General features: G+C 43.2%; 1 protein-coding gene across 9 annotated transcripts; it reads right to left on the bottom strand.

Moving 5' to 3' along the window:
* Nucleotides 1-13,569: 13,569 nt before the first annotated feature.
* LOC125523638 lies at nt 13,570-18,822 on the bottom strand. Of its 9 annotated transcripts, none has more exons than XR_007290330.1 (5): nt 17,749-18,822; nt 16,130-16,922; nt 14,893-15,469; nt 14,690-14,780; nt 13,570-14,045 (listed from the first exon to the last, which is right to left on the bottom strand). XR_007290330.1 is itself a non-coding variant. In XM_048688685.1 (4 exons), the coding sequence occupies exon 1, from the start codon at nt 18,695-18,697 to the stop codon at nt 17,981-17,983; it is 717 nt and encodes a 238-aa protein (XP_048544642.1). In that variant the 5' UTR covers nt 18,698-18,822; the 3' UTR covers nt 13,570-14,045; nt 14,690-15,469; nt 16,130-16,922; nt 17,749-17,980. The 9 variants fall into 9 exon arrangements, 3 of the variants coding, with proteins under 3 accessions (XP_048544642.1, XP_048544644.1, XP_048544643.1); XR_007290327.1 differs by having other exon boundaries at nt 14,690-14,939; nt 15,132-15,469; XR_007290331.1 differs by having other exon boundaries at nt 14,690-14,939; nt 15,288-15,469.
* Nucleotides 18,823-25,062: the final 6,240 nt, after the last annotated feature.

The raw sequence follows: 25,062 nt of genomic DNA, 5'->3' as shown, positions 1-25,062 counted from the left end.
AGATTCTTTCGATTTGGCGAAATCTTATGTATAGTGCAACAGTCTGTTCGTTTTTGTTTGTGGCACGATGAAGATGTATTTTAGAGGACAGTGAATTGTTTCCAATGTTCCATTAAATTTCTTCCGAGGAAACAAATATTTGTTCTCAAGAAGACTTATTTACCATTGAAACTACACTGATTTAAAACCAAAAATACTATTGCTTCCAAAAAAACGACAATATGCATCCAAAGAAATAACAATTCCGGACACCACCAAGTCGATGGCCGACATCCTTCCTTTTCAGTGTTGGCCATGCTTCCCACTGATGCTAGTCATGCTTCCTTGTGATGTTTGTCGTTCTTATTTCTAATGGTGAGCGTGTTTCCTTCCATCATAACATGGTGAACGGCATCAACAAGGAGTGACATGAATGGAGGAAGACTGCAACAACAATGCACCACTAGCTAAGGTCCTCGTTGAAAACAAAGTAGTTCAGTTCAGAATGCGAGGCGTGGTTTCATGTAGCCAGCCGCACGAGCTCCTGTCGCTTGATGATCCTTCCTGATGCATGTTGAGTGTCCATGTTAGGATGGTGTCATGTCCAACTACTGAGGGGACGATGTTTCGATGTGGTGTATCATGGAGTATATCATGTGGCGGTCGGCACCACCACACCATCTACTGTGGTGATGCAAGTGTGAGGACCTTGTCCCTTGCACCATCCCATATGGACAGACGTGCTGCTTCTTACAAACTTATTTTTTGCTTCCTGTAATCCAAGTCCATGATATTGGGACAGAGCTAGCAAAATCTGATGAATAAATCAAAGATAAATGGATAAGAACTCTTCATACTGCAATAATGCTTCAACAATGGAAATATCCCTATAGCAAAAAGAACAATACCTAGGTTAGAACCCAGGTTAGATTAGGAATTTGGGATGGTGCAGAGAGCAATTCGTAGATGCGAAGCATGAAAATTTGAGTATAGAAAACAATGTTATCTCAACACTAATAGTCTCAATCGGAAGCATACAAATTTGGACATGTAATTAGCACCAAAATTAGTTGATAATTTAGTGACTTTGTGTATACCAAATTGATATGAAAAAAATGAATCAACTAGGGGAGATGAGACAAGGTGAGGACCAATTTCGTACGGATTAGTGACAACCGTCATCATTGGAACAAGGAAGATCTATGGCAGCCACCTCCAATATCAAGCCGCCATTGGTGTTGTTGTTGAGGGCCTGAGTAGACAAGTGGGAGCAAACATACACTCGGATGAAATGTAACGCAAATCGTAACAATGAATTAAAAATGGATGAAAGATGAGATGAATCTGTCCATAGTTCGGCTGGGTGCATACCAGTACCAGGGGTCGATGCCTGGAATGCGCACACATCTTCCTTGCCTAGCCAAAATGGCGCACCAGTGCGGTGGAAGTGATGGTGACGGGGCAGGGTCTGGTGAGGGACCGGAGTGGCGATGGGGTTTACCTGCTTGATGGTCAGATCAGTGAACGATGAAGCACACGAGGGAGGGATGCCTTATCGTTGATGTGGATGAGTTGTAGTCGTTGTAGATATTTTTTGTGCGGAGCGATGGTGGCGGAGGTAGCCGTCGCGGCGAGCTCGTGGATGAGTTTGTTGATATGGGGCAGGTGGGGCGAGATTAACCGGGGAGGAATAAATTTTGTGATTAATTGGCGGATTTAAGATTTGCTTCTAAATATGGACCACTGGATTAGGAAAGAATCAACGATGTAGGAGCAGTTTGATGAAAGCTTTCTACCAGACTTCTGATAGGAAGCATTTCCCTATTACTTAGCACCCACCTCACCTCTTCATGTCGCACCGGGGGGCTCTTGTACCCGTCCCGTGCGAGATCGAAGAGGAATGCACCACTTGTTGAGGAATGTAGTAATTTCAAAAAAATTCCTACGCACACGCAAGATTATGGTGATGCATAGCAACGAGAGGGGAGAGTGTTGTCTACGTACCTTCGTAGACCAAAAGCAGAAGCGTTAGCACAACGCGGTTGATGTAGTCGTACGTCTTCACGATCCGACCGATCAAGCACCGAACGTACGACATCTCCGAGTTCAGCACACGTTCAGCCCGATGACGTCCCTCGAACTCCGATCCAGCCGAGTGTTGAGGGAGCGTTTCGTCAGCACGACGGTGTGGTGACGATGTTGATGTTCTACCGACGCAGGGCTTCGCCTAAGCACCGCTACAGTATTATCGAGGTGGACTATAGTGGGGGGGGGGGCACCGCACACGACTAAGAGATCAATGATCTAATGTTGTGTCTCTAGGGTGCCCCCCTGCCCCTGTATATAAAGGAGCAAGGGGGGCGTGTGTTGGGGATCGTAGCAGAAATTTAAAATTTTCTACGCATCACCAAGATCAATCTATGGAGTAATCTAGCAACGAGGGAAAGGAGAGTGCATCTACATACCCTTGTAGATCGCTAAGCGGAAGCGTTCAAGTGAACGGGGTTGATGGAGTCGTACTCGTCGTGATCCAAATCACCGATGATCCTAGTGCCGAACGGACGGCACCTCCGCGTTCAACACACGTACAGCCCGGTGACGTCTCCTACGCCTTGATCCAGCAAGGGGAGAAGGAGAGGTTGGGGAAGACTCCATCCAGCAGCAGCACGACGGCGTGGTGGTGGTGGAGGAGCGCGGGACTCCAGCAGGGCTTCGCCAAGCACTACGAGAGACGAGAAGGGAGAGGGGTAGGGCTGCGCCAACAGGGAGATTGAATCGCCTGTTGGGCTGCCCCTTTGCCTCCCCTATATATAGGGGGAAAGGGAGGGTTGCGCCCCCACCTAGGGTTCCCACCCCAAGGGGTGCGGCAGCCCTAAATCCCATCTAGGGTGGCGGCCACAAGGGGGAGAGGGGGAGGCGCACCTAGGGTGGGCCTTAGGGCCCATCTGCCCTAGGGTTTGCGCCCTTCCCCTCTTGGAGGCACCTTGGGTCTTGGTGGGAGGCGCCCTAGCCCACCTAGGGGCTGGTCCCTTCCCATTATTGGCCCATGTATGCCTCCGAGGCTGGTGGCCCCACCTGGTGGACCCCCGGACCCCTCCGGTGGTCCCGGTACACTACCGGTGATGCCCGGAACACTTCCGGTGGCCAAAACCATACTTCCTATATATCAATCTTTACCTCCGGACCATTCCAGAACTCCTCGTGACGTCCGGGATCTCATTCGGGACTCCGAACAACATTCGGTAACCGCGTATATACTTTCCCTATAACCCTAGCGTCATCGAACCTTAAGTGTGTAGACCCTACGGGTTCGGGAGTCATGCTGACATGGCCGAGACAACTCTCCGGTCAATAACCAACAGCGGGATCTGGATACCCATGTTGGCTCCCACATGTCCCATGATGATCTCATCGGATGAACCACGATGTCAAGGATTTAATCAATCCCGTATACAATTCCCTTTGTCCATCGGTACGATACTTGCCCGAGATTCGATCGTCGGTATCCCGATACCTTGTTCAATCTCGTTGCCGGCAAGTCTCTTTACTCGTTCCGTAACACATCATCCCGTGATCAACTCCTTGGTCACATTGTGCACATTATGATGATGTCCTACCGAGTGGGCCTAGAGATACCTCTCCGTTTACACGGAGTGACAAATCCCAGTCTCGATTCGTGCCAACCCAACAGACACTTTCGGAGATACCTGTAGTGAACCTTTATAGCCACCCAGTTACGTTGTGACGTTTGGTACACCCAAAGCATTCCTACGGTATCCGGGAGTTGCACAATCTCATGGTCTAAGGAATGATACTTGACATTAGAAAAGCTTTAGCATACAAACTACATGATCTTTGTGCTAGGCTTAGGATTGGGTCTTGTCCATCACATCATTCTCCTAATGATGTGATCCCGTTATCAACGACATCCAATGTCCATGGTCAGGAAACTGTAACCATCTATTGATCAACGAGCTAGTCAACTAGAGGCTTACTAGGGACATGGTGTTGTCTATGTATCCACACATGTATCTGAGTTTCCTATCAATACAATTCTAGCATGGATAATAAACGATCATCATGAACAATGTAATATAATAATAATAATAATAATAATAACTAATTTATTATTGCCTCTAGGGCATATTTCCAACAGCGTGCGGCCGGCCAGGGCTAGGCACGCCAGGAGGAGTCCTACTCCCACCGGGAGTAGGACCCCCCCCTTTCCTATTTGGATTAGGACTTGGGAGGGGGAAGAAGGAAAGAGGGGGGCCGACCCCCTTGCCCTAAACCAATTCGGTTTGGGCCTAGGGGGCGCGCCCCATACTCCTCTTGATGCCCTCCTTTTCCACTAAGGCCCATGTAGGCACATTAAGCTCCCGGGGGGGTTCCGGTAACCTCCCGGTAGTCCGGTAAAATCCCGATTTCACCCGGAACACTTCCGATATCCAAACATAGGCGTCCAATATATCAATCTTCATGTCTCGACCATTTCGAGACTCCTCGTCATGTCCATAATCACATCCGGGACTCCGAACAACCTTCGGTACATCAAAACATATAAACTCATAATAAAACTATCATCGTAACATTAAGCGTGCGGACCCTACGGGTTCAAGAACTATGTAGACATTATCGAGACACGTCTCCGATCAATAACCAATAGCGGAACCTGGATGCTCATATTGGCTTCTACATATTCTACGAAGGTCTTTATCGGTCAAACCGCATAACAACATACGTTGTTCCCTTTGTCATCGGTATGTTACTTGCCCGAGATTCGATCGTCGGTATCTCAATACCTAGTTCAATCTCGTTACCGGCAAGTCTCTTTACTCGTTCCGTAATACATCATCCCGCAACTAACTCATTAGTTGCAATGCCTGCAAGGATTTAAGTGATGTGCATTACCGAGAGGGCCCAGAGATACCTCTCCGACAATCGGAGTGACAAATCCTAATCTCAAAATATGCCAACCCAACAAGTACCTTCAGAGACATCTATAGAGCACCTTTATAATCACCCAGTTACTTGTGACGTTTGGTAGCACACAAAGTGTTCCTCCGGTAAACGGGAGTTGCATAATCTCATAGTCATAGGAACATGCATAAGTCATGAAGAAAGCAATAGCAACATACTAAACGATCGTGTGCTAAGCTAACAGAATGGGTCATGTCAATCACATCATTCTCCTAATAATGTGATCCCATTAATCAAATGACAACTCATGTCTATGGTTAGGAAACATAACTATCTTTGATCAATAAGCTAGTCAAGTAGAGGCATACTAGTGACACTCTGCTTGTTTATTTATTCACACATGTATTATGTTTCCGGTTAATACAATTCTAGCATGAATAATAAACATTTATCATGATATAAGGAAATAAATAATAACTTTATTATTGCCTCTAGGGCATATTTCCTTCACCACTCGGACGGTACTCGGAGAGGGTGTTGCGATACTCTGAGAAGCTCGAGGTTCAAGCTCTCCGTTAGTCCTAATCGGCCTTCCCAGACAAGAACCTCCCCTCTGCCGCCAGTACCTCACCCGTGTGAAGGTTGCTGCCATGCCCGAAATGGAAGCAACAATTATGGAGGGTTGCAATTTTGTGGCCTTCTTTTGCATCCAAGAAGCACGTTGTTACCTTGATCACATTGAAGCTCAAGTTCTCCAGCAAAAGCCCCCCCCCCCCTATTGTGAGGTCACCTTCAAAAGGCCACGGCGACTGGGTGTCTAAAATGGCATCATTGTAGTGAGGTCAATGTCCCATTTTCTTTCATTTGGAATGTTCTCTTCGTAAGCAATGAATTTACTTTCAGTTGCAATATTCTCGTCTTATGGTAATGAATCCCATGAACAATTTGAGGTGTATTTTCCAAATTTGCACTTCTAATTGGAGCCATTCAAACACAAAGTAAAACTAGATCAACAATCAAACAACATTGGAAATATAGCTAATACATATTGGGGAAAAATTCATCACATTGTACATATATTTATTGATTAAAATGCCAATAGACTAGATAGACGGGATCCCCAGTTAGATAGCCAATGTTGTCGTTCGACATTGCTATGACTACAATGCGTCTTGTTAGAGTCGTTGAGGAAGTCCCCGACAAAGTCAGATTCGAGGACTGCGCCTCACCGACAACTTAGTGGTGACAACGCTTAGTCTCGCATTCTTCATCCTCCATCGACCTGCAAGCGGCAAGTACCCACTAGCAAAGTTAGCAAGGTTGACAGGCTTGCTAGTTATTTTGGTGGCAAAAGTGAAGTTTTAACCATGCTCCACAAATTATCATTGTTGTAGGAAACATGTACCTCCATGGATTGATACCTTGGTTGAGGAAAACTTTGTACTTGCAACAAACCCCTGCACTTGGGGACTCAACTACCTTGCATTGGTTATATCACTTGCAAGCATCAACGATGCACACCATACTAATGATATTAGCTTTACGATTCCTGCCACTCGTTTCACCACAAACAGTGATGCACAATTATATGTGCTTGCCACTGATACGTCCATTTTGCATCATGCTTTTATATCGATATTTATTGCATTATGGGTTGTTATTACACATTATGTCACAATACTTATGCCTATTCTCTCTTATTTTACAAGGTTTGCATGAAGAGGGAGAATGTCGGCAGCTGGAATTCTGGGCTGGAAAAGGAGCAAATATTAGAGACCTATTCTGCACAACTCCAAAAGTCCTGAAACTCCAGGAAGTCAGTTTTGAAATATATAAAAAATATTGGACGAAGAAAGCACCAGAGGGGGCCACCCACCATCCACGAGGGTGGGGGCGCGCCCCCTATCTCGTGGGCCCCCTGGCAGGCCTCCGGTGCCCATCTTTTGCTATATGAAGTCTTTCGCCCTGAAAAAATCTGGAGGAAGCTTTCGGGACAAAGCGCCGCCGTCTCGAGGCGGAACCAATCTAGGGCTCCGACGGAGCTGTTCTGCCGAGGAAACATCCCTCCGGGAGGGGGAAATCATCACCATCATCATCACCATCGATCCTCTCATAGGGAGGGGGTCAATCTCCATCAATGTCTTCACCAGCACCATCTTCTCTCAAACCCTAGTTCATCTCTTGTATCCGATCTTTTTCTCAAAACCTCAGATTGGTACCTGTGGGTTGCTAGTAGTGTTGATTATTCCCTGTAGTTGATGCTAGTTGGTTTATTTGGTGGAAGATCATATGTTCAGATCCTTTATGCATATTAATACCCCTCTGATTATGAACATGAATATGATTTGTTATTAGTTACGTTTGTTCCTGAGGACATGGGAGAAGTCTTGCTATAAGTAGTCATGTGAATTTGGTATTCGTTCGATATTTTGATGAGATGTATGTTGTCTTTCCTCTAGTGGTGTTATGTGAACTTCGACTACATGACACTTCACCATTATTTAGGCCTATGAGAAGGCATTGGGAAGTAATAAGTAGATGGTGGGTTTCTAGAGTGACAGAAGCTTAAACCCTAGTTTATGCGTTCCTTCGTAAGGGGATGATTTGGATCCATATGTTTCATGCTATGGTTAGGTTTACCTTAATACTTCTTTTGTAGTTGCGGATGCTTGCAAGAGGGTAAATCATAATTGGGATGATTGTCCAAGGAAGGGCAGTACCCAAGCACCGGTCCACCCACATATCAAATTATCAAAATACCGAACGCGAATCATATGAGCATGATGAAAACTAGCTTGATGATAATTCCCATGTGTCCTCGGGAGCGCTTTCCTTTATATAAGAGTTTGTCCAGGCTTGTCCTTTGCTACAAAAAGGATTGGTCCACCTTGCTGCGCCTTGTTTACTTTTGTTACTTGTTACCCGTTACAAATTACCTTATCACAAAACTATCTGTTACCGATAATTTCAGTGCTTGCAGAGAATACCTTACTGAAAACCGCTTGTCATTTCCTTCTGCTCCTCGTTGGGTTCGACACTCTTACTTATTGAAAGGACTACGGTAGATCCCCTATACTTGTGGGTCATCAAGACTCTTTTCTGGTGCCGTTGCCGGGGAGTGAAGCGCCTTTGGTAGGTGGAATTTGGTAAGGAAAAATTTATATAGTGAGCTGCAATTTATTGTCACTTGTTACTATGGTAAGTAATCCTTTGAGGGGCTTGTTCGGGGTATCTTCATCCTGACCAGTAGAGAAAAGAGTTGCTACTCAACCTACTAAACCTACTGAAAATGTTTACTTTGAAATTCCTTCGGGTATGATAGAGAAACTGCTAGCTAATCCTTTTACAGGAGATAGAACATTACATCCCGATTTGCACCTAATCTATGTGGATGAAGTTTGTGGATTATTTAAGCTTGCAGGTATGCCCGAGGATGTTATCAAGAAGAAGGTCTTCCCTTTAACTTTGAAGGGAAAGTCATTGACATGGTTTAGGCTATGCGATGATATTGAATCATGGAACTACAACCGATTGAAATTGGAATTTCATCTGAAGTTTTATCCCATGCATCTGGTTCATTGTGATCGTAATTATATATATAATTTTTGGCCTCGCGAAGGAGAAAGCATCGCTCAATCTTGGGGAAGGCTTAAGTCAATGTTATATTCATGCCCCAATCATGAGCTCTCGAGAGAAATTATTATTTAAAAATTTTATGCTTGGCTTTCTCTCAATAATCGCTCCATGCTCGATACTTCTTGTACTGGTTCTTTTATGATGAAGACTATTTAATTCATATGGGATTTATTGGAAAGAATTAAATGCAACTCTGAAGATTGGGAACTCGACGAAGGTAAGGAGTCAGGTATAACACCTAAGTTTGATTGTGTTAAATCTTTTATGGATACCGATGCTTTCCGTGAATTTAGCACTAAATATGGACTTGACTCTGAGATAGTAACTTCTTTCCGTGAATCATTTGCTACTCATGTTGATCTCCCTAATGAGAAGTGGCTAAAATATCATCCTCCCATTGAAGTAAAAGTAGTTGAACCTATTAAAGTTGAAGAAAAGACTATCACTTATAATGTGGATCCTATTGTTCCTACTGCTTATTTTGAGAAACCACCTTTTCCTGTTAGAATAAAAGATCATGCTAAAGCTTGAACTGTGGTTCATAAGAGTAATACTAGAACACCTACATCCTCTGAGAAAATTAAAGTTGAACCTAGTATTGCTATGGTTAAAGATCTCTTGGTCGATAATATTGATGGGCATGTTATTTACTTTTGTGATGAAGCTGCTAGAATTGCTAGACCCGATACTAAAGATAAACATAGACCTGTTGTAGGCATGACTATTGTTTCTGTTAAAATAGGATATCATTGCTATCATGACTTATGTGACATGGGTGCTAGTGCGAGTGCAATACCTCATTCTTTATATGAAGAAATTATGCATGATATTGCACCTGCTGAGATAGAAAGTATTGATGTTACAATTAAGCTTGCCAATACAGATACTATTTCACCAGTTGGGATTGTTAGAGATGTTGAAGTCTTGTGTGGGAAAGTTAAATATCCTACTGATTTTCTTATTCTTGGTTCCCCACAAGATGACTTTTGTCCCATTATATTTGGTAGACCCTTCTTGAATACTGTTAATGCTAAGATAGACTGCAAAAAAGATATTGTTTCTGTTGGTTTAGGGGATATGTCTCATGATTTTAATTTTGCTAAATTTCGTAGACAACCCCATGATAAAGAATTGCCTAGTAAAGATGAAATTATTGTTCTTGCTTCTATTGTCATGCCTCCTAATGATCCTTTAGAACAATATTTACTAGACCATGAAAATGATATGTTTATGAATGAAAGAAGGGAAATAGATGAAGTATTCTTTAAACCGGGACCCATTTTGAAACACAACTTGCCTGTTGAAATTTTAAGGGATCCTCCTTCACCCAAGGGTGATCCCATGTTTGAGCTTAAACCATTACCTGATACTCTTAAATATGCTTATCTTGATGAAAAGAAGATATATCCTGTTATTATTAGTGTTAACCTTTCATAGCAAGAAGAAGATAAATTATTGAAAACTCTGAAGAAGCACCATGCTGCTATTGGATATACTCTTGATGATCTTAAGGGCATTAGTCCCACTCTATGCCAGCACAAAATAAAATTGGAGGAAGACGCTACACCGGTTGTTGATCACCAACGACGGTTAAATTCTAAGATGAAAGAAGTAGTAATAAAAGAAATACTAAAGTTTCTAGAGGCAGGTATAATTTATCATATTGTTGATAGTCAGTGGGTAAGTCATGTCCATTGTGTCCCTAAGAAAGGAGGTATTACTGTTGTTCCTAATAATAAAGATGAATTGATCCCACAAAGAATTGTTACAGGTTATAAAATGGTAATTGATTTCCGCAAACTAAATAAAGCTACTAAAAAGGATCATTACCCTTTACCTTTTATTGATCAAATGCTAGAAAGATTATCCGAACATACACATTTTTTCTTTCTAGACGGTTATTCCGGTTTCTCTCAAATACCTGTGTCAAAAGAGGATCAGGAAAAGACCACTTTTACTTGCCCTTTTGGTACCTCTGCTTATAGACGTGTGTCTTTTGGTTTATGTAATGCACCTGCTACCTTTCAAAGATGTATGATTGCTATATTCTCTGACTTTTGTGAAAAGATTGTTGAGATTTTCATGGATGATTTTTTCATATATGGAACTTCTTTTGATGATTGCTTAAGCAACCTTGATCGAGTTTTCCAGAGATGTGAAGAAACTAATCTTGTCTTGAATTGGGAAGAATGCCACTTTATGGTTAATGAAGGTATTGTCTTGGGGCATAAAATTTCTGAAAGAGGTATTGAAGTGGATAAAGCTAAAGTTGATGCTATTGAAAAGATGCCGTGTCCAAAGGACATTAAAGGTATAAGAAGTTTCCCTGTTCATGCCAGTTTTTATAGGAGGTTCATTAAAGACTTCTCAAAAATTTCCAGGCCTCTGACTAATCTTTTACAAAAAGATGTTCCTTTTATTTTTGATGATGATTGTTTAGAAGCATTTGAAATACTTAAGAAAGCCATGATTTCTGCAACTATTGTGTCGGGGATATACCCCGTGGTATAACCCGACTGGAACTATGACTCGGCCGGGCTTGGCGACTCACTAGTAACCCGCCCTAACTTGGCGACTCAGGAAATGACCTGACCGGATCTCTCCACTTACTGATGACCCGGCTGGCCTGGTGACACATTGGTAACCCGGCAGGCGGGTCAGACGGACGACAAGGCCCAAGGCCCAGTATGCCGGTTGGTATGATGATAGGCCGGCTTAAGAGAAAAGGCATAAAAAATATTCTCCTACAAAGGAAGCAAGACTAGGACTCCACTTGTAATAGAATAATCTTAATCCTATTAGAACTAGTCATGTAACCCGCCCCTTCAACATATAAGGAGGGGCAGGGCACCCCAAGAGGGACAGGTTCCACAGGTGAGACAAATTAGGTTTAGACAGACAGCTCAAGAGCTCTCGAGATAGAGCGCCTTTGTAATCGTGATCATCATCATCAATATCAATGAAGAAGGATGTAGGCTTTTACCTCCACCGTGAGGGGCCGAATCTGGGTAAAAGTTTGTGTCTCTCGTTTCTGTCCAACCCCTTCAAGCTACTACATAGATGCGTTGGCCTAACGACTAAGTCCTCACACTAGGACATCTGCTGTGACAATTCCACTACAGTTGGCACCCACAGTGGGGCTAGGCGCACAGTGGTGTTGAGTTCTTGAAGGGATTTCTTTAAAGATCGAGAAGCTCGCGATGTGTCGGAGGAAAGAAGAGCCGGCACCCGAAACAATCACGCTGGATAACCCAGCATGAGACAACCCTGGGCACAACTGACAAATTCAAAGGAAACTAGGGTTATGTTTATGTGTGCATCTGCCGTTCATACGATCCGTCTAAATTAAGCTTCAGCCAAGTTCGACGGAAGTTTTTTCACGGAAATCATCGCAGATATCCGCTGCAGGTTCAGCAGCCGGGTCTGATTATTACTACTAATGCTGCTGCCCGACTCACGCGTCCGCGTGGTTGCTGCCCATGTACGTTTCAGTTTCCCGAGAAATTCCAAAGCGGCGGCTGGAGGCGAACCAAAGGCGATCTGCTGTGTTATTCGGATATATATACTCATCGTGGTGGAGAAACCAACTAGTATTGGTATGCCACAAACGGACAATCCTAGTACTACTCGATCAGGGAGATCAAACAAATATTAATTAAGTGCTAGTTGCTCCGTGTGGAGCCGAGGATTACTAAATGCTACTGGTTTTGCCTGGTGGTATGTTGCCTCTGTCTCGCAACCGGTTTTCTAAAATCACCGTTTCTACCACGGCCGACCAACTTCGCTCTGCTTCGCTGTGGGCTCCCGCCAAACCGCCGAGGCCATGGCCCGCCGACCAATTCCTTGCCTCTCCACGACCCCGTGTCACCAAAACCGATTGTGCGCCGGCCAGGTTTGGATGCACAACTGCGTATTCTTTTTCTCGGGCGGATCAAGACCCGAGAGTACGGACGCAGCGTCGCGCGCATACCTGACCGGCTGACTGATGCTGCCCCTCCACAGCCGCGACTGTGCCTTGCCGGCACGCCTCTGTTGCTGAGCCACTGTCGCCGGCTCACCTCCGTGGCCGAGCCACCGGCGCTCCTCTGCCATGGCCGCTGAGCTGCCTCGGCTTCGCTTCTAAGTTGAAAGTGCGATGTTTGCACAAATTTTCAGATCCCAGCTGAGGTGTTACGCTGCTTCTGCATCACGTGAAGGCCGAAAGTTGAGTGCTACTAGAGCAAAATTGACAATTTTGACCTATGGACGAAATCAAATCACATAATGAATTGCCCGTGAAACTATTTCACGTGGCTGATATTTTTGTGTAACGTCCGACACGAAGGCGCCATACTATATTATGCAATGCCTCACAGATAGACGCTACACGCCTGGACAGCGTCGCACCCGTGTGATCCGAAAATTACTAAATCAGTGTGCAGCGCCTGAGAGTTAGGCGTCACACTATACAGTGTAGCGCCTAGCTTCTAGGCGTTACACTAGTGGTTGCTTCATTTTATAATGCAACCACTAGTGCAACGCCTGAGAGCTAGGCGTCACACTATACAGTGCAGCGCCTAGCTCTTAGGCTCTGCACAATGACTTAGCAATTTTTAAGCAGTCTGGAGTGCAACGCTGGCCAAGCGTATAGCGCCTATTTGTGAAGCGTTGCACAGTGTAGTGTGGCACCTTCATGTCGGGCGTCACACAAAAAGGCCAGCCGCGTGAAATAGTTTCACGGACAGTTCATTCTGTGATTTGATTTCGTTCACAGATCAAATTTGTCAAATTTACCTGCTACTAGTTCAGTTTTTGGACTTTTCATCTTTAATTACTACATCTGCTCAGAGTATGATGCCAGCAAGACCTCGAAGGAAGCTCTCACGTGATCACAGGGGACAAGCCATCACATCAAGAGTCAAATGACAGTAAGCATCAAACATGTACTGAGACGGAAACGTGGTCATTGCAGCGCCGAGAAGTTTGCCTGCTGCCCGCTGGCCATATTCGGCGGACGCATCGTGCACGAAGCAATCTGCCCAAACCGACAATTACTGAGATGCAAACAGGGCGTGTGATCAACCACGGTCAAAAATCCATACTCCATATTTTACATGGGAGCCGGGCGATCCTCTTGCTGCTACCATCGCTCCGTGCACACACTCAGATAAAATCATAGTAATCAGCGACCACTCTTGGCATATATTCTTTTGAAGTGTCCATGTTAAAACGATATGGCACACCATTTATATACAAACTGCTTGCGCGATTCCGAAGTCTGAATGCTTGTATGGCATCTTGGTGCCAAGAAAAAGAGATGACCACTTTTTCTTCTGTTGCTTGATGTATTGTTCGTTTAGATGTAAATTCCAACTTCTGACTAATGGCGCCGAGAATTGCTACTGATTGCTGACCAAAATGTGATAGTGGCTCGATGACAAAAGGGTAGTGCCATACGGTGCACATTCTTGTGGATCCCTGTATATCTCCCATGAATATTTCTTTGCTTGACTGATTGTTGATATCCATGGCTGTGCCAAAAAAGGAAAATTTTAAATTAAGAAATGTGAAAATCATATACTCTACTGTGATATATATGTGCCAAAGAAGCACAAATCTTTTGCTGATCAGGCATGACAACTTTGTACTCCGTAAGTTTGACAGAGAAAGGAGTTTATTACTGTTTTATCTGTGACCATGAATACTGTGAGCGAATTGCGACACTAAAATAAGCAGATAATATTTGTTTTCCGTTCTAGTGATCATAGAGCAGGAGTGGATCTTACTAAAATAGCATGAGCGATTTATGCTATGGCAGAAAGTAGCTAAAAGAAATACTACTAACGGAAGAATAAAAAATCCAGGAAATGGAGAGATTATACCTGCGAGTGCAGGAAAAAGTGGCAAATTCAAAGATTGTACTTTCATTTAGCCAACAGATAAAATGTTTCTGTTCTCGTGAGCAAACGGCTAGAATGAACCTCATTAAAATAGCATGAGTGATTTATCCAAGGGCAAATAGTAGCTAAAAGAAATACTACTGACGGAAAATCAAAAAATAACGAAATGGAGATATTATACTTGTGAGTGCACGAAAGATTATTCCAAAGGAAGTACTTTCTTTTAGCCAATCGCTCAATGCAAAAGATTAGTGCAATGGGTAAAAAGTACACACCTTGACAGAATATCTTGTTCTTGTAAATCATGTGCTCTACAAATTTCTGAAATCTGCTACTGTAATTGTACAAAAATCTTGCCACTGAAATCTGCCAGATTGTCCACATAAGTTCTTCACTTCGGTCGTAATCCAATTGATAAAAATAAGAAACTCTGCTAGTTGCATATCTTTTAAAGCAAGAAATTAATTAATAATTACACCTCTCTGTAGTCGGTAATTTCATCCGATTGGGTTTCTACACCAGTGTCTGCTCATTCACAATATACAGACAAATTTAGATGGCAGAACATTGTAGATCAGAAGAAAATTTTCAGGGTAAAATCCATGTCAACAAAAAGAACAGACATAGAGCCATCATGAGATTTGGAGCCACAAAAGTAGTAAGGAAAAGGAAGAAATATGAAAAAGAGAGGGACATTTTTACTCGTTTAGTACTCACCGATCCCTGCTAAAGAGAAAGACATGAGACTGGACGGAGAAGTCAACTGAAAAAATTGACGTCAAAAAGAGAGGAGTATATCTTCTAAACTCAAATTATAGCTACAGTAAAACAATGCTCTACTTTCTCTAGTAATGGCAAAATTCAGAGATGTACATATTGAGGAGGTGTTCATGTTGGGCAGACGCGAGGCACTGGATGTCGAGGGGTACAGGGGTGTACAGCACCAGCGGTGCTGGGGGTTTGGCCACTGCTGATGAAAGTATGCCGTCTCTACTCTCAAGCACCACCAGATGGTGGTAAAACTTCAGTAGCAGAAGACACCCGACCGACAACATCTAAAGAAAAACAAATCGTTAATTCCCTCTAGTTTATTTTCCACAGGAAAACAAAAGCAATAGCATTGTAAAATAAAAGGAATTGTCAAAATTAGTAGCTTCATATGAGAAATCAAATGGGAAGACAAACGGCAGTACTCGGTAATCAAGTGGCCAGGATACACACACAGATCAGATATATTTCAGTATTCTGATCGCGGTTCATGATTTCCTCTCCGAGCAATTGATACTCACGCTCACTCCAATACTACTGGCAATTCCGTGAATCAAATATATGCCTTCTTTCATATCAATGAGCTCTGGAACCTTGACCATCTAAGGGAAGATAATTTTCTTTCATCAAAGTTATAAACAGACCCAATTTGAATGTACCTCGTCAAATGAAAGGTGCATAGATGTTTAACAGCCTCAAGGTATGAAGAATCATAGAATTAAGAAGACTGCTATGTATACTATGTATTAATGTCTCATGTCTTCAGAAATCTGTATCTACTTTTCAGTAGGCAAATTAGCTACTTCCAAACTTATGTGCTTGACTTGATAACTTATAAACACTCTCGGCCATTAACCTATTTCACGTACTTCAGCACAATACCTGTATAAAATTTATAGAAATTCTGTTCAAAAAATGTTAAGCTAAGTTGGCAATGCATATATTACCTACATCTTATTCTTCGACCAAAAGAAGGTAACAAACTCCTATAAGTATAGATGAAAAATATGTTATGAGCACCATAAAGATAAAAATTATCAAATGACAAGGGAAGCGTAGTTTTGCACAAGTTATCATTCATGCACCTGAAAGATCCACACAAAATAGAGCTAATAAAGGATTGAGTCAGTAATATCACCATCATCTCAAGCTTCTTCCACTATCTTCGTCCTTCCCACCTCCTCGCGAGCAAACCCACTGCCCCGCCCAAATCCATCTCATGTCTTCACCGACCTCACAACCAAAGTACCAATCATAAAAAATCGAATCACCACTCTAGCCGGATGCTATAAATCTCGTTTTCCATTTCAATTGAGCTCTACAATGCTGAAATTTCTAAATCCACATGCTTTCCTTTTTCTGCATTTCCACTGTCTTCGTGAAAGTGAAACTGACTTTGTGAAACCAGACATGTCCTCCACAAACCCAAGGAAGCTCTAAGTATGTTGGTGACCTGTTTATCATTCAGCTTCTTAGAGTACCTTTGCCCTTCAACAATGTTGCATGCCTGCAGTCAGTTTGTAGAATACACTAAACATCCGATGTCTAATTAAAATATGAGCATCCGATGTCTAATTTTTAGTAAACAGCGAGCATGGATACAGTGCCTCCGTAGGCAAATATACATGCCGTGAATCACTTCTAGACTGCAGGCGCCAAGTAGTACTGCAGATTGTAGTAGTATCTTTGTATGAAGTACTGAACAACCGACATTCTGTTCCTCTCTCATCAACACGAAATCTAACAACCAACAAAATAACAGACGAAAAACGAAATTAGAAAGAGAATAATAATCATGAATTGATACTAAAAGGACTCTGGTATGACATTCATAACAAAAATGTGAACAGGAGCAGACATAGATCTTTGCAATGTTACAGAAATCAAATGCATGAGACCCAGAAGAATGTTCTACACAAATTATTCATCTAACAGATTCCTGTCACACAAACATCAATGAGACAATGAAGAAGAACAAGCCAAAAATCAATAGGAAAATCTTTCTAATATTCCACAACACTGATTAGTCACTCCAGAACATAGTGATAAATCTGAACAAACCAAACAACACCCAAATCAAAGCATGAGATGCAAGGGAGATAAATGTCACCCATCCTAGCAGGTCACCACATCGTGAAGCTTGATGAACTCAGAGCATATATTATACTGGAAAAGATTAAAAATTGGTAGAATAATACAAGTCTATTATGCTGCCAACACACGACCTGATACATGCTACTTCTACTACATACTAAGCAGCTAAAATTCCAATAGATGATAGTGGTTGAACTGAACGAACACTGCTTATACAGCAGAGTAAATAGATGAGCTCACAGTCAGAGTGTCAGACTTCTCCTCCGTATAACAAAATCAGGCCATGAGCACACATATCCAACATAAGTTGTTTCTAGTACACGCTGAGATAACTATTCATGTGTATGCCACTGCAAAGCTAATTGATAACTGAAGAAATAGCAGAATCGCAGACGGAGCCGAGGGATAGAAACAATAACTGAAACAGGGGATTCCATCGGGTGTTTAGCATTCAAGGGGATAGAAACAATACCTCTCCTATAGCCGCTGCAGACGACATTGGACCACTTGACGGATGTTCTTGTTCCTCCGGCGAACTCGGCGGCAACATTGGACGCTTCATGAAATTTTCGACAGAATTTGATGGAGACTATGGTCCAAGGACGCACCTGATGGAGATTCAGGCCCAGGACGCTTCCATCTTATAGCAATCAAGTCAAATCCCGGTCGGGCATTACATTAATCTGTGTTGGACAAGGACATGTTCAGCACTCTTCAATCCTAATCAGACACGGGAGTATGATGCCGTCGGGGAAATTGGAGCCGTCAGCAGGCGGCGGCGGCGGCAGCACCCCGGCGCTCATGGAGACGCCGCGCAGCAGCCGCAGCACGTGCCACTCGTCGTTGGACAGGAGTGGTCGCCGCGCGCTGCGGGTGTCGCTCCCCAGCACCAGCTTCAAGGTCCCGTGGCCATCCCCCCTATGCAGCCCGGCCGCGAGCATGGGCAGCTCGATCAGGAACGCCGGTGGCGCCCGCATGTCCTCATAGATGGCCAGGCTCAGCCGGCCGCGGGGGTGCCCGAAGAGCGTCACCGCCGCCGCGTGGTCCGCAAGGATGGCCCTGCTGCCGAGGAAATGCGGGTGAGCGGCCGGGGCGCTTACCATCTTGCGGAGGACGCGGTCGTCGTGCGAGTACGGGTGCGCGAGGGCGAGCACCGCCGCGCCACCGCCAGCGCCCGAGGCGAGCGCACGCTTTAGGAGGAGGTGGAGGATGAAGGCGGCGCTGTGCATAGCATACTCACCCTGCCTCCTTGCCTTCCGGTCCTCTCCTGCTCCACTTCGGCAGAAGCCGTCTCCGCCGTACACGCCCCGGCGAGCGTCGTCCATCCTCCCCGCGCGAGGCACGACGGCCGGACAACCACCGCCACTGCCTCGCCTCGCCGCGCTGTCTTCGCCGCACAAGCCCCGTATAACGTCCTTCATCCTCCCGGCGAGCGCCCTCCATCCTCCCGCGCGAGGCACGGCGGCCGCCGGCGCACGACGGAATGGGCGTAGCCGCCGACGCAGAGTGGATAAGAGGGAAGGGGAGGACTGCGGACTGAATTGAAATGACTATAGTGATTGTTTTGTAAAAGTAAAACGTTTTCTCTGGGTGCCACTAAAACAGGGACTGCGGGTTGATTTCTTGTAAACCGAGGGGCTTTTTTGAAAAACAGCCACGACGGACGACCAAAAGCAATAGCTGGTTTATTAGTAAGTAAAGATATACATAAGGATCAAACGGAATTCAGTGACAGCACGGAAAAGTTATCTACGGATGTTATATACGGATCATCTGTCGTTCGAACAAATCAGGATAAATTATCCATTATAAAAGGCGGTATTATATCACGGTTACGGAGCGTGCCTGTATGATTCTGCACTAGCGTTCGTCCGTGTCATGCCGCTCAATGGACATGTGCAAACCGCCGTCCTTGCAGCCCGGTCTGCATCAACATACGGCCGGTTCACGCGTCCGCACCGGCTTACAACGAGGAGAACAACTTGCTCATCCGTAACGGCTTACAACGCCGCGGCCGACTGACTCGTCATGATCATCAACTGCGCGGCGGATGACTATTGGCCTGATATATCAGGTGAAATCCATTCAGTATATTTTTATTTACATATTGCTTTCTTTAAAAGAGCAATTACTCTGGCTTGCAAGTTCTCCAGTGCCGGACAAGTTATATCACTGAGCCATTGAATAACTTATGCCGGTTTATATCACGGCCAAGTATGAAAAATCTCAAGCCAACTCCTCGAGTCATCTTGAGACTCGGGGGCTACAATGACATGACTCGGCAAAATTGGCCAGTATCAGTGAAGCAAGAACTCCAGGTCATTGGAGGGAAAAATAACCCGGCCCCGGAGACTACTACTATATTAAAAATATCAAGACCGTCAAAAAATTTCCGGCTCAAAATATTGAATGCCGGTTTAAAATCCGGTTCAAGGGAAATCTGTTCTCCCACAAAGCTCTGAAACTCTCAAATCCGGTTTAAAATTCCGGCTCAAGAATAATATTATCTCTCGCAAAGTTCGAGTTCTCAGAAAAAATTAAAGGTTACCAAAGAGAACTTGCTGCTGTGATGCACGGTTCAAACATGTGTATCCTGCCTTATGGGCTTATCTTGGTCACTTGGGGGCTTCCTGCTCATCGAGCATAGCTGTGAATATCCCTCTTGATCGGCTCAACGCCACACTTGTCAGTATGTCATTTGGGGGCTTCCTGTTCAAACATATGTTGTATTCGAACCAAAGAGAACATAGCTGTCGGTACCCTCTTGATCGACGCAATGCCAAACCTACTAGGGGGCTTCTTGATCGTATTTGAATCATAGCTTAACCCATTTTGGGTCCGACTTTGATCGTATTCAAATCAGAGTCGTTAAAAAACTCTCAAGGTCATTTGGGGGCTTCCTGTTCAAACATAGGTCATATTCGAACCAAAGAGAATATAGTTGTCGGTACCCTCTTGATCGGCGCAATGCCAAAACCACTAGGGGGCTTCATGATCGTATTCGAATCCTAGCTTAACCCCTTTTGGTCTGGTTTACTGATCGTATTCGAATCAGAAGCCTCATTTTTCTCTGTTTGGCTTAAGTTTTTTGAAAATAATCTTTGGTTTTGTCTTGAGACCTTTTGTTCATATTTGAAGCTTGTATGAGGTTTCGATTAACCCGGCTTGACTTTGGATGATAAGTCACCATATATGACAATCATAAACATTTCAAAGTTTTGGCTTCTAAAGATTGGGTTATCACCCTTACTGCACAGGTATCCTAAACCGGCAGTACGATTCAATATCACAGGAACCGTTTTCCAAACCGGATTATATTCTTCAAATCTTTAATAGCCACCATGGCTGGATTTTTATTATGGTTATCAATAGCCAATATTACGATGGAGGTCTTCTAAGTCGTTTCAGCGCAATGGTTATTATTTTATTAATGTACATGATTTATTTTTACAATGGAGGGAATAGTCTCGAGTCGCTGCAGGCTTACGACCCCGCACTTGGGGGCTACATTATTCAAATTGAGATTACATCGAATATGCAAGTCCCATGTCACTGCCAGCATGCACCATGGCACTTGGGGGCTAATGCAAAGTCATTTTTTTCTCAACTTATTGAAGACCTGACTCATCACATTCTAAATGAGCCGGCCCTTGGGGGCTACCAATTTCTCCTATCAAAAATTCAAGGTACACAAGCCTCAGTCCATTATATTGAAAGATCCACTACTCAGTTGGTAAAGTACAAAATTCTTAACCTTATGGACATGGGTTCAAGCCCCATGGTGGAGATTACATCATACGATGTTATTATCAATGAATTATATACAAAGTCCTAGCTCAGTATTATCTTACTGAGCCGGCCTTTGGGGGCTACACGTTGTTGTTCAAGTCTACATGATCATATTTATAAAGTTCCTGCTCATTATTGCATAATGACCCGGCCCTTGGGGGCTACACTGGTTGAAGTTTTTATGAGTATAAGGCAATTACAAGTCTCAGGTTGCTGCAAGCATGACAACCAGGCACTTGGAGGCTACATATATGGAGTATTCAGCCTTTAGTAGTGACTAAGATGAACAATATGGATTTCTTCAAAGTGGCAGTATTTATATTGAAGCAAGTCTTAAGTCATCACTTTGTTTCTGCTCAAGACTTGGGGGCTACAGGTAATATGGATATAAGGGAAAAAATCTTCAAATTCTCAGTTTTGAGTAAACCAGATTGACCCGGCGTCACCAATAACTATGACCCGGCGTTGGCAACAATTATGACCCAGTGCTATCAATATTTACAAACCGGATATTTTGGCAATGATAAACCGACAAGTTCTACAAGCCGGCTGAAAATCAGATGAGTATTTCAAGACCAATGTTTTTGTTAAGCATTGGGAGCTGAATCAAATATTTTTCATAATATATTTCTGTGAGAAGCCAATGTCAGCAAATTGATTATGAAGCTGGCCTATTGATCCGGACTGTCTAGAAAAAGGAAATGACAAGGACTTAAGGATGATCAGGTGTCGGCTTACAAGAATTTTTAACTCAGAGCACAACCTGTCAAATTTGTTCTTGTGTTTATTTTGCAGGATCATTTTAACATGGATAAATCCAAATTAAATTGGGGGCTAATGTCGGGGATATACCCCGTGGTATAACCCGGCCAGAAGTATGACCCGGCCGGGCTTGGTGACTCACTAGTAACCCGCCCTAACTTGGCGACTCATGAAATGACCTGCCCGGATCTCTCCACTTACTGATGACCCGGCTGGGCCTGGTGACACATTGGTAACCCGGCAGGCAGGTCAGACGGACGACAAGGCCCAAGGCCCAGTATGCCGGTTCGTATGATGATAGGCCGGCTTAAGAGGAAAGGCATAAGGAATATTCTCCTACAAAGAAAGCAAGACTAGGACTCCACTTGTAATAGAATAATCCTAATCCTACTAGGACTAGTCATGTAACCCGCCCCTTCAACATATATAAGGAGGGCAGGGCACCCCAAGAGGGACAGGTTCCACAGGTGAGACAAATTAGGTTTAGACAGACAACTCAATAGCTCTCGAGATAGAGCGCCTTTGTAATCGTGATCATCATCATCAATATCAATGAAGCAGGATGTAGGCTTTTACCTCCACCGTGAGGGGCCGAACCTGGATAAAAGCTTGCGTCTCTCGATTCCGACCAACCCCTTCAAGATACTACATAGATGCGTTGGCCTCACGACTAAGTCCTCACACTAGGACATCTGCCGTGACAATTCCACGACATATTGTTCAGCCACCTGATTAGAATTTACCCTTTGAAATTATGTGCGATGCTAGTGATTATGATGTAGGTGTTGTTCTAGGACAAAGAGTTGATAAGAAATTAAATGTTATCCAATATGCTAGTAAAACTGTAGACAGTGCCCCGAGAAATTATGCTACTACTGAAAAACATTTTGTAGCAGTTGTATTTGCTTGTGATAAGTTCAGACCTTATATTGTTGATTCTAAAGTAACTGTTCACACTGATCATGCTGCTATTAAATATCTTATGAAAAGAAAGATGCTAAACCTAGACTTATTAGATGGGTTCTCCTACTACAAGAATTTGATTTGCATGTTATTGATAGAAAGGAAGCTGAGAACCCCGTTGTAGACAACTTGTCTAGATTATAGAATGTTCTTGATGACCCACTACCTATTGATGATAGCTTTCCTGATGAACAATTGGCTGTCATAAATACTTCTCGTATTGCTCCATAGTATGCTGATTATGCTAATTACATTGTTGCTAAATTTATACCACCTAGTTTCACCTTTCAGCAAAAGAAAAAGTTTTTCTATATTTAAAACATTACTTCTGGGATGACCCACACCTTTATAAAGAAGGAGTAGATGGTGTTATTAGATGTTGTGTACCTAAGCATGAATAGGAACAGATCCTACGCAAGTGTCACTCCGAGGCTTATGGAGGACACCATGCTGGAGATAGAACTCCACATAAGGTATTGCAATCCGGTTTTTATTGGCGTACTCTCTTCAAGGATGCTCGTAAGTTTGTCTTGTCTTGTGATGAATGCCAAAGAATTGGTAATATTAGTAGACGCCAAGAAATGCCTATGAATTATTCACTTGTTATTGAACCATTTGATGTTTGGGGCTTTGATTATATGGGACCGTTTCCTTCCTCTAATGGGTATACACATATTTTAGTTATTGTTGATTACATTACTAAGTGGATAGAAGCTATTCCAACTAGTAGTGCTGATCATAACACCTCTATTAAGATGCTTAAAGAAGTTATTTTTCTGAGGTTTGGAGTCCCTAGATACCTAATGACTGATGGTGGTTCACATTTTATTCATGGTGCTTTTCGTAAAATGCTTGTTAAGTATGATGTTAATCATAGAATTGCATCTCCATATCACCCACAGTCTAGTGGCCAAGTAGAACTGAGCAATAGAGAGCTTAAATTAATTTTGCAAAAGACTGTTAATAAATCTAGAAAGAATTGGTCCAAGAAACTTTATGATGCATTATGGGCCTATAGAATTGCATATAAAAATCCTATGGGTATGTCTCCGTATAAGATGGTTTATGGAAAAACATGTCACTTACCTCTCGAACTAGAACATAAAGCATATTGGGCCATTAAAGAGCTCAATTATGATTTCAAACTTGCCGGTGAGAAGAGACTATTTGACATTAGCTCACTTGATGAGTGGAGAACCCAGGCCTATGAAAATGCCAAACTGTTTAAAGAAAAAGTTAAAAGATGGCATGACAAAAGGATACAAAAATGTGAGTTTAATGTAGATGATTATGTATTGTTATACAACTCTCGTTTAAGATTTTTTGCAGGAAAACCCCTCTCTAAATGGGAAGGTCCTTACGTTATCGAGGAGGTCTATCGTTCCGGTGCCATAAAAATTAACAACTTCGAAGGCACAAATCCGAGGATGGTGAACGGTCAAAGAATCAAACATTATATCTCAGGTAATCCTATAAATATTGAAACTAATGTTATTGCAACCGTAACCCCGGAGGAGTATATAAGGGACACCTTCCAGAATGTTTCTGCCTCCGAAAAGGAAGAGGTATGTGGTACGGTAAGTAAACCGACTCGAAAACAGTTCTAATAGCAATTTTTCTCCGTTTTGGAATATTTAAGAAAAAAAGGAAAATTGGAAGTAGTTTGGAAAGGACACGAGGCATCCACGAGGGTGAAGGGCGCGCCCTACCCCCTGGGCGCGGCCCCCTGCCTCATGGGCACCCCGTGTGCCCTCCGGACTCTGTTTTCTTGCACGATACTTCCATTGGTTGGTACAAAATCATTATATAATCTCCCGAAGGTTTTGACCATTGTACCATGCAAATATCCTCTGTTTTTGTTTCGAGCTGTATGGGCACTCCCCTTGGCAACTACCAAGCTTGGGGGAGTGCCCCGGTATCGTATCACCATCACACTTCTATCTTTACCGTTTTTCTTAGCTCGATCCTTTTGGTTATATCTTGATCTAGTAGAATAAAGTTTAGTACGATCTAGTTTTGAGTTTTGCTTTATGATCCTTCTATGAAATCGAGTCCCTAAGCTATATATATATAATAAAGATTAGTTTTGAGTCAAGGGCTTGGTTATCTTGCTATGATCTTGAGAAAAAAGAGAAAGAATAAAAAGAAATGAAGAGATCATATTTATCTTATGGAGAGTAATGACTTCACATATAAAGAGTATGATGAATAAAAGTTGTTGAGAGTTAACAAACATAGTTTTAGTCATCGTTGCAATTAATAGGAAGTAATA

The sequence above is a fragment of the Triticum urartu genome, chromosome 7 (assembly GCF_003073215.2).
Source record: "Triticum urartu cultivar G1812 chromosome 7, Tu2.1, whole genome shotgun sequence".
Classification (NCBI taxonomy): domain Eukaryota; kingdom Viridiplantae; phylum Streptophyta; class Magnoliopsida; order Poales; family Poaceae; genus Triticum; species Triticum urartu.
Note: the sequence above shows the minus strand (reverse complement) of the source record. Positions and strands in the feature narration are given on the sequence as shown.

Coding starts and splice junctions, on each gene's coding strand:
- LOC125523638 (XM_048688685.1), bottom strand. CDS start 18,697: ATGAAGGACGTTATACGGGGCTTGTGCGGCGAAGACAGCGCGGCGAGG.